This window comes from Mandrillus leucophaeus, unplaced genomic scaffold (assembly GCF_000951045.1).
Source record: "Mandrillus leucophaeus isolate KB7577 unplaced genomic scaffold, Mleu.le_1.0 Scaffold1194, whole genome shotgun sequence".
Taxonomy (NCBI): domain Eukaryota; kingdom Metazoa; phylum Chordata; class Mammalia; order Primates; family Cercopithecidae; genus Mandrillus; species Mandrillus leucophaeus.
The window spans coordinates 523,376-541,020 of record NW_012100254.1 but is presented as its reverse complement, the minus strand read 5'-3'; the positions used below and the strand labels follow the sequence as shown (position 1 = coordinate 541,020).

The following is a 17,645-nucleotide window of genomic DNA, read 5'->3' as shown; positions in this document are numbered from 1 at the left end:
AAGTTGGGTTTGAGGATATGAAAGCTGGAAACAGTTGGTTCAGGCTGCACCAGAACACACACATTACATCCATGCCAATTGCTGTCTTTTCAAACTCCAGGAAGCCTGGCGTGGGTGAAGCTGAGTCACCTGGAGGCTGTGCCGAAGCCTGGTTGTGCTATAAGTTTTATGTGCAGCAGACTCTATCTTTCTCTCAGAAGTGGGTTGGGACAGCCCTTGGCATCCAACCCTCCCTACATTCACCTCCTTTGAGAAGAAAAAAATAAGACCCAGAAGGTAATAGTATCATTTATTGAGTAGCTACACTGTGTCCAGAACTGAGCTTTACATGTTTTATATCACTTATTTATCTCAGCAATCTTGAAAGGATGGTATTGTTTTCCCCATCTTATAGGTGAAGACTGAAGTTCAGAAAGTTAAAGTGATACCGCCAGGGTTCCTGATTGGTAAGTGATGGAGGCTGAATTTGAGCCACATCTATATGCTCCATCATCACTCTCCTGGGGAAAACGGCCTAGATGTATTCTATCTGCATTCCTGCTTAGATTCTGCACGACTTCTCCTGTCCATTCCCTCGGCCCCCTCTCATCTAGTCCATGAGATTACAGCTTTGCACACTGACAAGAGGGTCCTTCTTAGCCTACACATACAACCAGGCATCAAAGGATGGAAGGGTTCATCTCACACACTCACAGACCATGTAGACTCTTCAATCTACACCTCCAGCTAGAACTCAGAACATTGATGGGGACCTGCTCTCCAACCTTTCACCTCCCCTTTCTCCATGAAATAAACGTCAACATTCACTCACCAGCCCACCCCCAGCCTACAAGGTGGCCCCTGCCAGATCACGCTTCCCACTGTGGAAGAAGGCACATATGAGTGAGTGGGCTCATCCTTTGACCTCTGTGTGAGATGGCCTATCCCACGGAGTCAGAGTGCAGAGTTCCCAGGGTAGCACAGGTGTGGTAATTCAGAAGAGCAGCTGTCAGTGCATCTGAGGGCACAGACCCCCCTCCCATGCCAGGCTGGGAGAGGCCACTCCTGTACGTGGCAGGTGGCTTGTGCCCAGTGGCATCAAGGCTATGGCAGGGTATAGCAGAGATCTAAGGCCAAGTGGAAGTGGAGCTGTTGCTTTGGTTTTGAAAACCAAATGAATGGCTTTTACAAACCTCCACCCACAATTCTGTGAAAAGAGATAAGAATAACTCTGACCCTACTCTTACCTCCCTCTTCATCAATTCATACTGAATGAAGAGCAACCCTATGTGAATACAAGAGGATAGATACAATGACCTCAGCTGGGTCTAGCACCACTTTCAGGGAGGCGGATGTCCTCACTGGGCCCTCTTGCATCTCTTCAAAATGAGAATGACCAAGTTTGGATTTATCATTCTGTTCTTGAATCCCAAAGACTATCCTTAGAGCAAAATATACTCTTTGAAGGATGAGGATGTGGAGAAGCACGGTATCTTTAAATAACAAGGGAAGGGAAACTCAGATTAGGAAAACTAGAGAAATGCCCATGTTACTAGGATGAGGATGCCAAGTGGCAGGTACAGGTTGTCTGTGACTTTGTCATGTGTGGGAGAGAAATGACCTTTCTCAGGGTGTGGGAATATAATAGGTTGTACTCCTGATGACCTTGACCATCTTAATCACTCTTGTGTGATGCCAGGGCCCAGGTTCCACCCAAGTTTTACTTTATAGCTATTCCCAAGTTTCCCTATTAATCAAGGAAATTAATGAATACCGAATAAGGTGATCATTCTTCAGCTTTTGAGTTGAAATAGACAGATAAATCAACTCAGCTGAATACAGCATGCGGAATCAGTCCTCCAGAAGGCAATTTTCTCTCTTTCTGGGGGTGTATAATAAGACATAACTTGACCAGTTGTGGGAGCCCCCATCAGCCATGACAGACTAAGTCCTCACCCATGGCCAGGAATGAGGCACAGGCTTTTGGATGTGTGTGTATAAGCAAATGTACATAGAAACCGCCACACCCACACCCCACATACCATGACAGGGTGAAGTATTTGTTGTCCTTACCTTAACCTTGTCACCATTTTCAGAAATTCTGGACTTTGATGGTGCTGTGTCCATCAGGACACAGCCTAGAAATTCTCAGCAGCCTTAAAAGGCGCCTTTCCAACAGCATTCCCTTTATCTACCCCTCACATCTGGGCATCCTGGACTCCACGCAGTTCACAGCCTATAAGTAAGATTTACTTCCTAAGGGGAAGCAGGAGTCATGTCTGGCCATGTCTCACCCCCAAGCTTGTATTTGCAAGCCCACACCGCCCACCCATAATACCCTCTTTCGGCATCTGCTCAAGCTGCACCACTTGGTCAGGGAATTTGAGGGGAGAGGTGTTCTGGTTAATGATGAGTTACCATATAGCTATCTTCCAAATATAAAATTAAAAGCCACAGCAATAACTATTAGTTTGAACAATATTTAATCTCTGATGCTTCAGAAGACACTTTGAGATCTTGAAGGGCCTTAGGGTTGAGTCTTTGGTGGTGACTATGGGTCCTGAGGGTGCTGTGTGGATGTACAAGAGCACTGACTAAGGAGAGGTGGCAGAATGCAACGAGGGTAAGAACCTCAGCTCTTTCCCCAGATGGCAGGCTGACCCAGGGTGAGTCACTTCCCTTCCCCAGCAGCACTGGGTCAGAACTTCTCTGAGGCCCCTCTTACCTCTGATATTCTATTAAGACTGGCAGAGGTTGTATTGTGTGTGTTTTCTATCACTGGAACTGAGAAAAATTTAAAACTACCTGCATCAGCACAGAGAAGATCTGAAACGGTTCTTGGGTGTTTATAAAGCCCATGGGCTGGGCTCCCACCTTGATGTCAGCCCAGCCCTGGGGTCAGTGCAGACTGAGATAGGGAGCAGGAAAGCAGGAAGAACAGGAGTAGCAGAGTCAGGGACCACAGCACAGTCAGTGATTGAATTTATCAAGCCTGTGGAGAAGGACTCTCCCTGGTGGAGGTAGTGGCATAAACACGTGGTCACTTATCCTGCCTTCTCAGACCAAAACGAGCTGTTCTGCTATCAGTCAACCAAGAGGTTGGGTTACAGGGATGTAGCCTGTCTTTGAGACTGGTGATACTGAGAGGGCAGTGGGTGAAGAGATAACGAATCAGCTCTGCTTAGCCCAGGCCTTGTCCAGAACTGAGAGAGGGATCTGGCAAGGTATGAGCCAGTCTCCATCCACTGTAGGGATTCCAGGAGGCCCATATTTCACATGACCCTGCATTTGCTGGATGTAACTTTTTTCAAGTCATGGACATGTCCATTGTCTCATTTGACTTTTCTTCTCAGGCATGGCCAGCCCCTTCACTCAGCTCTGGCTAGGCTGGACTCTACCCAATCTAAGAAAACCTCTAACAAGAGCAAAATTCTGAACAGTGACTCATTGTGTTATATAAATAGTTTCAGTGATGTATCCAGCACCCCCCCTACACACCAAACACACATGCACACACCCCCTCTTGTGGAGATCACCTTCGAAATGATCCATGTGGGCACTCAACGGCACAACACTCTGAATATAAATGTATGCTTGGACTCAAATCTCTCCCTCCCGTTCATCTTGAGCCCTCAGTTGTGCGGTGGCAAAGGCTCCCAAGTGGAGCATGTGTCTCTTCTTGTTCAGCCAGGACAAAGTCCGCACTGGTGGCAGAGTCTACTCCTTCAACAGTCCCAGCTTCTTCAGGGCCTCCCTTCTGTGTTCATTGGGGACACCTTTTGGGGAGATCTTGACACTGACACACGGGGGCCGAGGAAGTTTGTCACGGCTCTGTCCTTGGTAGGACAGGCGCTTGGAGCTCTGCTCCTGCTCCAGGTCAGCCAGCTTGCCTACCTGGATACCTGCAAAGTCTTTCCCCGTGCCCAAGGAGGCCGGGCGGGGCCGAGAATTACGCAAGACGCTGGGCGAGATCTTGTCCAAGAAGGAGTCCTTTCCCAGAGAAGTGCTGGTTTTGGGGCTGGCGTCTTTCTCAGCTGAAAGGTAGTTGCTTAGTCCCACGCCTGAGCGCTCCAGAGTGTTGGACTTGAAGTTCATCTGTCTCAGGCCAGGGGTGTTGCTCTCCTGGAGAGTCAGCCCTGACTCTGGCCTTGGCGGAGTCAGCCCTGAGTCTGACTTTGGTGGAGTCAGGGGACTGTTTGCCCTTGGGGCTTTAGGGATAGGAATTGGCATAGTTTTGGTAGCTGCGACATTGCCTGGAGCTGGAGACTTCATTGTCAAAGCTCCCTGAGCTTGACCTGGAGCTGGAGCCGGAGCTTGAGCCAGAGCCTTCCCAGCAGCAGGAATAGCTGCTGAGGCCTGGGCTGGAGCTGCAGGCTGAGCCAGATCTGGAGCTGGGGACGGACGCTGGGCACGTGTCTCCTTGGGTCTGATGGAGCTGGTGGGCTTACTGAAGTGGAGTCCAGGCTCATCTTGATCCTGGGGTAGCCCCAGCTTCTCTAGAGCTTCTCTACGTGCTTTTCTCTGCTCCTGCAGTGAAGAGGAGACCAGGCCAGAATCTCCAGGGGCAGCCTCGGTGTGGCGGGACAGCCAGTGCTGGGGATCACTGTGGAAACTGCTTCGGCTGCTCTTCAGAACAATATTAGGTGGCAGCTTCCGGGGCTTAGGGGTTGTGAGAGGAGCTAGTCGGCTGTTTGGGTCCTCCCCTGATGGGAGGCGAACATCTTCAGCTCTTGCTTTCTGAGGCAACACTGCAGGAGGAGGCCGGGATTGTTGTGTGTACCCAGTTGAACCTGTTTCCTTGGCTTTTTGGGACATGGCCTCTGAAGCAGTCTGCTCTCTTTCGTGGGAGCTGGATGGTGTGTGGAGCTGGGGTGTGTGGCCCTGCTGTCCTGGCCCCTCGGGCAGGCTGGCTTCCCTACACTGCTCTGGCTGGGTGTCCCGAAAAGCTTCTGGTGGAGGGATGAGCACCACGTCCAAGTCAAGGGCAGCCTCCTGGGGGTTGGCAGGTGCCTGACTGGGTTGGTTGCTCTGGCTGACCTGTTCTTTCTCAGGCTCTGGCACAAGCCTCCCCGCTTCTCCAGGGGTGTGACTGTTAGCCTGGGTGGTGCTTTTCCTGAAGTTCTGGCTTCTGGCAATGTGGATATTCCTGGGGAGGCTGTAGGAGCCAGACCTGAGGCCTAGGCCCTGGGGCTCAGGAGGATGGGATGAGCTGGACTCAGTCACTGTCCGTGGCGCTCGTCCTTGCTGAGTGATGGTCTCCTCTGGACCTCCTGTGAGGGTCAGAAAGAACATAAAAGAGTGAACAGACGTGAGGGCCCTGCTGCAGAGCTCTAGCTCCAGGGAGGGGCTAACTAATTGTTAATAAATATTTGCTAAATGAAACAACACAAAACTGCAGCCCCAATACTAGAGGGACTGTCCTCAGGAGTAAAATGCTCCTCACACCCTGGGACATGCGGCCCCACACTCATGGCCACACTTGTGTGTTGTTTTGTTTCCTTTCTGCTGAGCCTAAGCACCACTGGCTCTCCACACTGTCTAACGAGGGCCTCGAGGTGCTTCCCACTGCAGCTGGGGAGCCCTTCCCTCTCCTTATCTCTCTTACCCTTGTCCTCTGTGTCACCCAGATTAGCTCCCTAGACTGACTCAGTCTCTCCAGAGCCAACCACCCAGCCCTCCCTGACTCCCTCCTCTGCTGGAGTTCTACCCCAGAGGGTCTGCCTTACCCGGGGGAGTGGGCTGGGTTATGGGCAGTGCTCGGAAACCTCTGGGAGTTGTGGCTGGCTCAGACTCGTCAGTGGACAGTCCGCTGTCAGCCTCCGTGTCCAACGAGCCAATGGTCTCCTCCAGGAAGAGCAGACACTCCTTCTCTTCAGCGGACAGGAAGTCGTAGCTGCTATCACTCTGTTGGGGGCAGGGGGACGGGGAAGGGCGAGAACAGGAGAGGGAGAGAGAGCTGTGAGAAAGCGCTCCCTCCGCAGAAACTGGCGGGGCCTGAGAACCACCCTGCGAAGGGGAAGGAATGTTGAAGAGCTGGAAACCTTTCCCTCCTGCTACTCTGCAAAGCTGCTGGAGTTGCCTCCTGAAACTGTAGGCACCAGGGAGCGCAGAGTGTGTCCGGAGGTTGGCCCACTAGCACCCAGCTCTGGAGCTGGGCAGGCACATGGCAGGGGCCTTTCTTTTGCTTAGTCCTGGCTGGAATGCTTAGGGGCACAGATTAGAAGCAGTCCCAAGTTCCAATGTTTGACAGCCTTTGTCAAACATTTCACTTTGGGCACCTCTGATTTAGCTCCAAATAAGAAGGAGCTCCAAACATAACCATTTGACCTGAAACTTCAGTGGTATTGCTTTTAACTTTTAAAAGTACTTCTGCATACTTGATCTGGTATGTCAAGGACAGTATGAGGAAAAGCAGGAAATGCAGCCAGCTATAAGCTGCCAGGCCAGTAGGAACTGTGGCATGACTGGCCACAGATAAATGTACTAAATGATTTGTAGTTGACTTTGAAATGCATTCCATACGGGACTTTTTCCCCTTGTACATTTACTTTCGTGATGGCATTTGGCTCTGGCTAATATTAAAATAAGTGTGCATTTCTAAAGCAAATATTAACTTAAAGGGGGAGGTTGGTGGAAAAACTAGATGGTATGGGAGGAGGGAAAAGCAGCTTAGTATTAAATGTTAAGTAGATCTGAAAGTAGATCATATCCATTATGAGGGGGTACATAGAGGTTTTTGGAAGAAAATAACGGTCATCTCAGACAGTTACTGTCTATGTTGTACGGGGCTAGAAGGTTGCTGGAACAGTTGCTCTTCCACAGAGGAAGTTGAAGGGAAAACAAAACGGCAAATTAGAATATAAGAAATTTGGGCTGAGTCTTTTCTTGGCACCTCCACCCCTTTTCCTAATATTTGGGACACTTCAGAGTTGTACATTCTTCAGGCCCACTCAGATGGCCAGGAAAGATTTTGAGACAGCTCTAAAAATATCCTGGAAGGAGGGGAGAGGGTTGCGGAATAACCCTTCCAGTTGCCTCTGCCCCTTAAAGAGCCACCTGTCTGTTGACTGATGTGGGCCTACATGTGAAAGGAAGCCCCAAATATAACCCCTGGAAGCTCTGAAGCTGACTCCAAGAGTTTCTTGAAGAAAAATATCTTTATGGTCCTTTTACTTCTAAAATAGCCTTGCCAAGGATAAGCTGACTCTTAGTTTCTCCTTCATGAATGATTCACTCTGAAAACCTTTAATCCCTGTCACATTCTGTGTCCAATGGTATGTGACTATTCACATTGGCCTCAGTCTAACAGACATAGAAAGACTTCTCCACAGACCCATTATCTAGGGTCAAAATGAAGTTTGTCTGATTGTCTGCACTTTGGATTTGTGCATGTGTGTTTCTTTCTCTACTCCATTTTTACATATCAAAATCCATTGGTTGTCTTAAACAGCCTTGATATTCAGTAGACACCCTTAAAATCCTTAAATTTTCAAATACTTCTATAGGATATAATGCAAAAATCATAAATTCTCCAGGATTCTTATGTATGTGACAAGCATGAACAACAAATGTTTGTGTCTGGATGCAGCACAGATTTACTCTTTCACACCAACCTTACAACAACTGAGATTCAAATTCATGCCCAGAAAAATTACAGTTTATTAATTGCCACTCACAAGTAGCTAAACACAGTGACTTTGGAAGATTCTCAGTCTCTGCTCCTAGAAAGGCTGATACTTTTCTACATGGAGGCATATGATAGGTGCTTTACTTGTATCTCATTTACTCCCCACAAATTGAATTAGATATGAACACTATCGCATTTGAAAACAGAGGAGGTTAAAGCTTAGAGAAATTAAGTGATTTGCCCAAGGTCATACAGCTTATAAGTAGAGAACTTAGATCTGTTTGGTTCCAGAACCTAGACTCCTAATTACCTATTTACTTTGATCTTTGTAAGAGACTAAAGTAATGCTGCTCATTGCAGAGAACTTCAATAATCCACGTGCTACGAGAATCTACGTTTTGGTTTCCACCATGACCTCAGATTACAGGCCTACTCTTTCTGCTCAATCCAACCCCCAACCTAATGAAAACTGGGGGAAAAAGTCTCATTTGCCCAATTGATCTCTAAGGTCGTCCCATCCTATTCTCTATAGAGCCAGGGCTGACTCAGGCAGAAAGCACCCACTGGTATTGTGATTCACTCCCCAACAATGAAAGAGAAGGTGTAGTGAGCCAGGATGGGTGGCAGGAAAGAACAGGGCAGGGCAGGGCAGGGCAGGTGTGCAGAGAGCAGACCAGGTTGCGGGAGGGAGAGTATTACGTACAGATCCAGAGCGGGTGGAGGTGCTGCTCATCATGCTGTCACAGCTGCCGACACGGGTCACGGGTTCTGAGCCAGGCCCCGCTGGCCACAGCTCCCTCTCGGGCATCGCCCAAAACAAGTTGCAGGGGTGGCAAAGGGGGCTCCCAGAGGGGAAGCGAGGGGAAGTGAACAATGTCCCAAGCTGGGCCTGAAAAGAGAAGAATCAAAGCCACATGTGAGCCAAGACTTCGGCAAGGCTCTGCCCAGGCCCTGGGTGGCATGGCGGGAAGGACACCAAGCAAGCAGAGAGCTGGAAGAGGGGCGTGAAACCCCCAGCCTGCATGGAAGGACCCTGGAGCTGGCTCAAATACATGCAGAAGGACAGACTTAGGTGGTGGAGAGGGAGTCTAGTCAGAAAGAAGCTTCTACTACTTCTCTTACATTTTTCTCTGAACCAAGGAGCTTAACCTACATTTTCATTACTATAAGCAATAAATATTACAGGGGTCAATAGCTTGAGTTCTGGAGTTAGTTGGGTCTGGGCTCAAATCCCAGTTTAGCCGTTTACAGTTATGTGACTTGAGGCAAATTACTCTGAGTCTGTTTTTCCTGATTAAATAATATTAGTATGAGGATTAAATGAGAGGACAGTTAGCACAGTTTAGTTGGTAGTAAATACCCTAAGACCTCATGAGTCAATAATTAACTATTATTGCTCTTGTAACAAGAAAAAGACAAGATCTATCTAGGATCAAACTAAATTGAAACAAGAGAAAGAGGAGCTCAGAAAAGAAGGGTTTTGGTTTAACGGGAGACTGTAGACTTGAGAGAAGAAACAGGTCCCTTAATAATACCTACCTCATGGGGTTATTGTGAGACCATGTAAAACACTTTGCACGGTGCAAATTGTCACCTGCTATCATAGTCAATGTCATCAACATCATCACAACCACCACTACGATGTCCATCTTTAACTCCCTAGCCTAGAGGCATAAACAGGGCAGCTGCAGTGGTTGACACAAACCTATTTTCTTTCTAGTGAATTTCTTTCTTTCCAGTGCCTCTGTTGTTGCACATATTCCCAATGAGATTCCCGAGCCCGTGTCAAATGAACAAGAGAAATGTCCCATGTAGCTTCCTCCCAACTCCAATTCCTTAGGGGAAAAAAGGTTCAATATCATTGTAACAAAAGTAGTAGCAAAGGAAGGCAGTGCCATCTTCCCTCTGAAAGTCCCAAGAATTTTGATGTGACTGTTTGTGGGAAATACTCCATTGGAGATGGCAGGCCAGAAGTGAGTCTGCTGTTAAAATGAAATTCTAAAAGAATTAGGATGAAAAGACTGTTCCAAGATCAAACAGAGAGTTGGAGGAGAGCCAGAATTAGAATAAAGTTTGTCTGATTCAAATCCATGTTTTCCCTTTAATGCCATCCTGTATTTTCTTTCATCTTTCCAACCCTCCCAACACTAGGTAAAATGTCCTAGAAGAAAACGTGATCTATTTGAGATCTGGAGGCTTGGGCTTTGGATGCCAGGGCAGATGTCCTCTTGGCCTCCGGTAATAATCACTTCCAGTGCCAAAGTCAGGTTTGGGCTGGGTTGGGTGAGTCAGCCTTCCAGCCCTATAGAGCTGGAAAGTATGGAGCCCCATGGAGCTCCTCTTCTGCTTGGGAGGAGTCTCTCAAAAGGGGCAGGTAGGGAGGGGCACGACAGTGGGGGGAAAAGAGGAGAGATCCCTAGTGAGCCAGACATCTGGTTCATAGGGGTCCAGATCCTCCTAGGAGATAAGGAGGGGACTGGAGGGACAGAGACACCAAAGAAGCCCAATGATAAATAAACGTGGGGTGAGGAAGCTCTTAGGGTTTCTTCATGAGGTTAAGCTCCCCAGTACCCAGAAACTCAAAGAAACAGGAACATGAGAAACCATGTGGGTGAAGTTCAGTCATCTCAGCTACCCACTCCATGAATGATGCTCAAGCTCAGGGAGGACTAACCCATTCCTAACATTCTGTAGGGCTGAGGCCACTGTAGCAAAGGATATCCGTCTCTGTGAGTCTAGGTACACAGAAAACACTCAAAAAATGCTGAATGAATGAACTTGCCATCTGTTCTAGGGTCTATTGGGTTGAGCTTTTGGAAGGCTTCCTCTTGGTTTCTAACCTATTACTGTGAGCTTTTTCTTAAATATTTAATTTCCTGGATAATATATGGCTCAGTGAAATTTGGGCAATGTTTTCAGTTAAACTAACATTTGTGAGCACCTAATAATAGGCGCTAGTGGTACAAAACCGTATAAGACGAAGGCATTGTCGAAAAGTCAGTGTAGATCTAAGGGTCTAGTTTTGGGCTCCAATTTTCTTCTCTATAAAATCAGGGCAGTAAATATTTAAAGTGACTCACTGTAATTAGCATAATATTCTCTATGAATGGGTGAGCAGATGATGCCTCTTACTTTCAGAGAAAATTACTACCCTTGTGCTTCTAAGTATGCTTTAGACTTTACAGAGGTTTTCTAGTCTCTCTTTCCTACCAGCGAAGCCTATCACACTTTTGTTTCAGAACCTAGGATACCTTCAAGTAGCTGGAAGAGATAAAAGTGGTAGGAAAAGCACTGCTTCACAAGAACACAGCATGCCATAGCTTGCAAAGTGCTCTCAGATATGCTAATTAGATCTTCAGCATAAACTGGAAACATAGGCAGGATCTGACATTTTCTCCATTTTACAGGTAAGAAAGTTATGGCTCTTACCACTAGCCCTTCCTAAGGGACACAGGAAATGACCTATACTTGCATATACAGGACAGCCCTCCACGGGGCATCTCAGGGACTATCTGGATGCAAGAGGGGCATGCCCCTGAGAATGGTTACTAGTCACCCCTGACTAAAATACTAAAAGCTTTAAGACCCCCTTCTTCTACTTCATACCTTAAACCCTGCAAATGATCTGCTTCAGCTTTATACTTCCAGGCCGGTGTATTGCCCCAACAGCAGCTATTTCCACAGTAAAGAAATGACACCAACTGCCAAGGAAAATCATGTCTTTAGGGATGACATACTCCCTGCAGAGAGGAGTCTGAACCTGAAACCAAAGCTGAGTGAGGTGCTGTCACCTCATCTCCATACCTAGTGTTCTGACCTAAAAAATCTGAAAGGTGAAAGCTGCATTTCCTTTCACCGACTTCACAACCTTGAACGATGGGGGCTGTCTCAGGGCAGCCATCGAAACCCTGATAAGAGGACTGAGAAACAAACAAAACACTCAAGGTGAGAGTTTGGTATCTTTTAACCCTTGACCTCTTTGGGAACTTAATGGGAGGAGGGAATGGGTTAAGAAATATGTAGCACTTAAATAGTCAGGGCCATCCATCCTGAATTAAATATTAACTACTCCACTGACTAAAATACTAAATACTGCCAAGTCTTGGAGGAGAGGGAATAAAGACCAGGTGAAGTTCTGGCATCTGGAGAGGGTGGGGTGGAGAGAGGGCTCCAGCTCCGTTCCAGGTTGGCTTGTCTGCACCTTCTAATCAGACCCAGGTCTCTCTCATCCTCCTTCTCCAACGAACTCACCCACATGTCCTCCAAGAGCTCTGCCTCTCTGCCTACTAGTCAAAGAGGTTTCCTATCTTTCAATCCAGGTGTCTCTGCTTCTTGTTGACTACCCAGAGATGTGCCTTGGGCTGGAAACTATCCTAAGAAAAATATCAGAAAGATAAAACTTGCACAATGTGCATATCCGTCTCCATGAGCACATGGGCAAGTTTCTGTATGTGTTTAGGCAACATTATCATCTTCCTTTTCACCAGTGGATTTGAGGCAAGGAGCAGGTAAAAATACTCTCTGCATAGGAGAGCTTTGTTAGACACTGCTGGTGGTCTTTACTCCTAAGTTCACCATCTAGGGCAGCCCTCAGTCAGTGAGTGTGGGGTGCTGGCTCTGTGGTGTGAGGTAAGCTCAAGTCTGAATCTCCAGTTGCCAGGACTGGAAAACCCATATATTCACTCAGGACTGTGTGTGCCAGACCCTTGAGCCTGGCACTGAGGTCTTCCCACTTCCCTCTTCTCTGCAGCAGGAAGGAAAGAGTCAAAGTTAGGGACCAAAGGGTTAAACCCCCCAAGATGGATAATGGAGAGGCGACTTGCTACTCTGACTTGACTCCTACATCTGCCTTCCTTCTGCAGGTAAATCTGCCACACAAACTGCCAACTTGGACACCTGCAGGAAAACAAAACAAAGCCACCACCCTGGTCTGCTTCTCTGTCTGTGGACTCTGCCACACTACCTTGGCCTGAGCCCCACTTGGAACTCTAACTAGACTTGACATGCAGCTGCGAAATATTCATGTAGGTGAGGCCCAGCACAGCCAAGTAGCTTTCTGTTTGCCAGTCTCTGCATCTATTAACAGGCAGAGTCAGAAAGTTAATTGAGTAGAACCCAAATAAACTTGACTTTGCAGCTAGATTATCCATGGGTTTTCCAAAGATGAGCTGGTAGCTGGAGTTGAAGTTTTCCCCACATGCCCAAACCTCATATCCCTTTACAAACAACCTAGTGCAGCTCATGCCTAACACACCTGTCCACAGAGAGCTCCATTATCAAACGAGCATGATCAAACACACACACACACACTGCACCCATTATTTAAACAAAGATCGACACCGAGTTGGTAAAGCCACGGGAGAATTTCCGGTTATAATCGCAATGGAAAACCAAGATACTCTCCCCCGTTTTGACTCCCTCTATTTCAACTGTTATTTTCCAAAATCACAACTCAATTTCAATTGTTCAGAGATGGAAATTTCCAAAACAAATCTATTTTCTTTTTCGTGTTGTTTGCACAATATGCCTATCCAACCTAAGGAGGTAAATGAAAAAGAAGGTCCTCCCAGCCCCGGTCTCCACAAAAATACTACAATCTCAAGTCACTACCAACCTGATCTGATCCCAGAATGAACTCGGAGAATTGGGGAACAGGTAGGAAAGCTCCCTAGCTTGGGTATAGAGGGACACCTTCCTTCCCCTGTAGTTCTGATTTCCCATGAAACCCCTTCCTCTTGCTGCAGGATAAGCAGTAGTTGGTTAGTGATTAACTCACCTCCACTGGGTTGGGGGCTGAAGACAGGAAAGAAATACCCTTTTATTTCAAAGGGCAGAGACGGAGACAGAGGCTGCTTCCCCTGCCTCCTACTGTTTTCTTCTCCTTTTGACCTCCTCCTGACTTACCTAGACAGGTAAATGCTTCATCTGTGCTGCCTGGCCCCCACCCTGCCACTGACTCAGCCAATCCTAGGCTCCCCTCCCTACCTCTCATTCCAGCTGTTTCCTCAGGGAGGGAATGGGAGGGGAATGAGCAGGGTGGTGCTGCTCCCTCTTAGCCAATCATCTCCTGCCCTCCCCTTCCCTGTTTAGAGCTAATAAAGAGCTCTTTAAAAAAGGAGGGCTGGAAGGAGGAGGAGCTGGTTTGGGCTGAGACTGGAAGGACAGGTGGCAGGGAGGGAGCAGGCAGAGATAGTATATATATTTAATGTTGATATAAAGGAACGCAGACAGTCCTCTGGGCAGTGTGCTTTTCCATAGGTCTACGTGAAATAGGTTTTTCATCTAGAACTACCTTCTTCCACTAGGAGATTAGTTTTCCCCTGAATTATCTAAGCTAAACTCATTTGTGGTCAGTTTTGCTGCTAGCTTTTCTAGCTGTTGAAAGTCACTTTCTTCCCCAAGCCTACTCCTAGCTCATAAGTCTGGCAATTCCATTCATGTCCACTTAGGAGGGTGTCCCAAGGCTAGGGTTGCTGTAGTTGGGCCAGTCTCGCCCCAGTGCTTGACAACAATCTCCTTGGCCTAATTTATTTCTGGGGAAATAAAACCATTCATCCCCTGAGAGGTCCCTATCCTGATGGAAGAGTGACTGGACAGCTTGAAAGGGGAGAGCATGCACTCTGTCATTTGGTCCTCTGCTCTCTTTTAGTTGTTCATGGAAGGTGGCAATACATATTATGAAATAAAAACAAAACAAACTTCTAACCAGTTTAGCAACTCCTACCTCCTTTCGTGGACTGACAGTTGGCACTTGTAGGGAGAAGAGAGTAGGTAGAAGAACCTACTGCTTTTGGGAAGAAATCTCCCTCCAAGTACAGAGACCACTCTTATCAGATATGATTTTTGACTGGAAGCTGGTTTTTCCTAGAGGTTGGTTATCCTTGACACCTATCAGGATTTGAGGTATTCCACTTACTAGCATTAAAAGGGCAGGGAGAAAATTTAAAATCAATGTACACAATAATTGCCAAAATTTATTAGGTTCTTGCTATTTGCTAGGTATTGTGCTGAGCGTTTTCATGTACCTTATTCTTTAGTCTTTAACTTAAAAAAGTAGACATTTATTAATATCTAAATTTTACAGGGAAGTTAAAAAACTTTTTCAAGGCCATGTAGCTAGGAAGAGGCAGGGTGGGGATTTTAATTCAGGCAATATAACATCAAGATTGCCATGAATCAGCATAATGCCAATCTGCCTCTGTTTTGGAGAGAATCTCAAGTGGAAATCATGAAATACACAGATAATTTGCAAGTGTAATTCTAGCAATTAGATTCGTCCTTTTACATTTCATTTCCTACTTAAAGCTATTAATATGTTTTATAACAAGACGACACATGGCTTTCATCTTTTCTCTTTCTGTGATCACGGTTGGATAGGAAATAAAAAGCACAGTGATCTGGGGCCAAGGTAAAGATGAGGTGGAGCAGGACTAATGGATAGGAAGGAGGTTGGAGGAAGCTTGGGATAACCCAGTCCCCTGTCAGCAGCCTATGGATATCACAGCTGAATGAGCACTTCAGGCTATGACCTCTCTCCCGGGTGTGTCATTCAAACATGTATGATGTCATAATACTAACAAAACAGGAAGGACATCTCCAAATCAGCAGTTCCATGCAACCAGAGTCACACCCATGGATGAAGTCAATGAAGTTGATCCAGCTCCATAGGTGTGTGATTTGAACATTTGCTAAAAAAATGAATTGACTTATGAGAATTAACTTCCAAGAGGACAGTAGGCAGTCTTATTTGTGAACAGACAGTTTTTCAGTTATAATAAAATTAGGATAACTAGGAGGAACCCCTGTCTTTTACCAGGTAGAAGCAGGGACATAGACAAAATCATCTTTCTTTTCCTCTCTTTCCTCTCAAAAACGTTTTCTTTTTGTAAATTATGAAATATTTCAGATACCCTGGCATAACAAACACAACTGTACCTAACACCCAGTTCAGGAAATAAAACATAAACATCATAGTCGAAGTTACTTACAAGCCTTGAGCCTCCCTTCCCCGCAAACACACATATGTTCTAGCTGAAATAAATCACTATCTCAAATTTTCTGTTTCCCATTCTCCATGTACTTAAATGTTTTCCCTGGAATTCATATTGTTTTTGCTTTGTTTTATTTTTGCTTAGAAACGTACCAAGTCTCTAACATTCCAAGATAATTGGAAAGGAGGCCTGGACTACAGAAAAGGAAGGATTTCCTAAGTCAGTCAAAAGCCTGAAACAATAAGGCTTCCTGGTTGATATCGGTCATCATTTGAGGGGGTATGTGTGTCATTGCTCTTAGTATGTAAATGCCTGTTTGATGACCAGACTCTGTGAAAACTAATTACAGCCCAGCTCTCCTGATTCATCTGTTCCCTCCTTCTCCATTCTTGCATATGCTGTTGTGGTCAGGTCATCTCTTTGACTGTCAGAGGCTAGTTTATGATTTCCTTTCTGAGTACAACCTCCCCACTGAGGCACCTCCCTTCCCCCTAAGTGCACATGTAAGTGTGCACACACGCACATGTGCACACACACACACACGTCATTTCAAAACTGAAATATACCACAAACAGTCATTGGCCAAACTTTCCTCTTAGGCCCCTTATAAAGTTAGACTCTGCAAAATAGTTGTGGACTTCCATTCTAACCATTCATGATACTTATTTATTCACATTGCAGTTACATCCTAGCAGTGTCTTCCTTTCCCTTTCCTCTCCAAAGGAAAAATTAAGTTACTTTGAACATATGCTGTCACCGTCCTTAGGAAACACTTGGCACTCAGTGCGTTCATGTTTGGGCGTGATACTATATGCTGGGGCTCTGAGTGTGACCTCTAAAATACTGGGGGAAGAGAAGGTTTTATTCCTCAAATAGGGGTTGGGGGAACAAGAGCTTTCTTTAAAGAGAGCACAGCTAGGGAAGAATTCAGATGAGGGTAACTATAATTTGGCTGTAAGATGTGGGACTGGATAGCACAGATTAGGACATCAAATAGATCACCAAGTTCTCACTGAAGTGATATTAGTGTTAAGACTATAATAATTTGATGAGAACTAAAGCATGTACTTAAGTAAATTTGGATGAAGGAGTTCTGAAATCACTTAATCGTTAAGTAGTTTTAGGGAGTATTTTTTTTCTCCTTTCTTTGTTGAGAGCAGTGTTTCTTCAGTCCATCTATCATGGAAATTTGGAGGACTCAGCTGCCCCTTTCTCCCTAGAACTAAAGAAAGTTCGAGGGCTAAGGTCACCAATTAGCATCAGAGAATTCTGCAAGAAACACCAAATCTTAATGTGTTCAAAATTGGAGTTACATTGTCCATGTCCATACCCCTCAAATGTCCTCTCTCCTCTATCCCCATCCCAGCTAATTGCATCACCACACTTCTTCTCACCCAGGCTCGAGAATACTTCACAGTCATTCTCAAATACCTCCTGTGAGATAGCTTTCATACCTCTTTCCAATTCTTTATCCTCCCTAGTCTGGTTCAGATTTTCACTGTCAGTGAGATCATGGACCACTAGAGATGGAGGAGGCTACAGAAATTACTTGTTACCCCTCTTCCATTTTACAGACACACATCTGAGTAGTCATTCCTCCTCTTAAAATACTTCGATGGGTCTTCATGGCATTCAGGATGAACTTCAGAGTCCCTGTTATGACACAAAAAGACCTTCATGAGCTGGCCCTACATGCTTCTCCTAGCCTATCTTCATTTATATTCTGGACTACAGCCACATCCACTGTTTCTGAAACTGCTGTGCTTCTGGGCCTTTGCCCATGCAGTACACTCTTCTTGGATCTCTTCCCACCCTTGGCATCCTGGCTTAGTCTTATGCTTCCTTCAGGGTTCAGCTTAAGCATGACCTTCTTTTGGAATAGAATATTAGGTGCAGCTTCACTGTAGTCTCTTAACACAATGTACACATCTGTATGTTCAACCCACTAGGATATAACTGTCCTCTTTCTCTCCCTGTAAATTTCGGATTCATGAAAGGCACTAATTTTTTTTCTATGTATTACTTTTCTTTTCTACTGTAATAGTTAT

General features: G+C 46.0%; 2 protein-coding genes across 5 annotated transcripts in view; one reads left to right on the top strand and one right to left on the bottom strand.

Moving 5' to 3' along the window:
• Positions 1 to 275: 275 nt before the first annotated feature.
• LOC105529759 (chromosome unknown open reading frame, human C1orf116) lies at positions 276 to 13,565 on the bottom strand. Of its 4 annotated transcripts, none has more exons than XM_011967008.1 (4): positions 13,511 to 13,565; positions 8,310 to 8,495; positions 5,706 to 5,883; positions 276 to 5,249 (listed from the first exon to the last, which is right to left on the bottom strand). In XM_011967008.1, the coding sequence occupies exons 2-4, from the start codon at positions 8,412 to 8,414 to the stop codon at positions 3,697 to 3,699; spliced, it is 1,836 nt and encodes a 611-aa protein (XP_011822398.1). In that variant the 5' UTR covers positions 8,415 to 8,495; positions 13,511 to 13,565; the 3' UTR covers positions 276 to 3,696. The 4 variants fall into 4 exon arrangements, with proteins under 4 accessions (XP_011822398.1, XP_011822392.1, XP_011822405.1 ...); XM_011967002.1 differs by having other exon boundaries at positions 13,383 to 13,551; XM_011967015.1 differs by lacking the exon at positions 8,310 to 8,495 and having other exon boundaries at positions 13,383 to 13,560.
• Positions 13,566 to 15,219: 1,654 nt separating this feature from the next.
• Positions 15,220 to 17,645, top strand: part of PFKFB2 (6-phosphofructo-2-kinase/fructose-2,6-biphosphatase 2) — a 47,112-nt gene continuing 44,686 nt past the window's right edge. The window contains exon 1 of the mRNA XM_011966987.1: positions 15,220 to 15,274. The gene's annotated coding sequence lies outside the window, so the exon portion shown is untranslated. The remainder of the gene's footprint in view (positions 15,275 to 17,645) is intronic.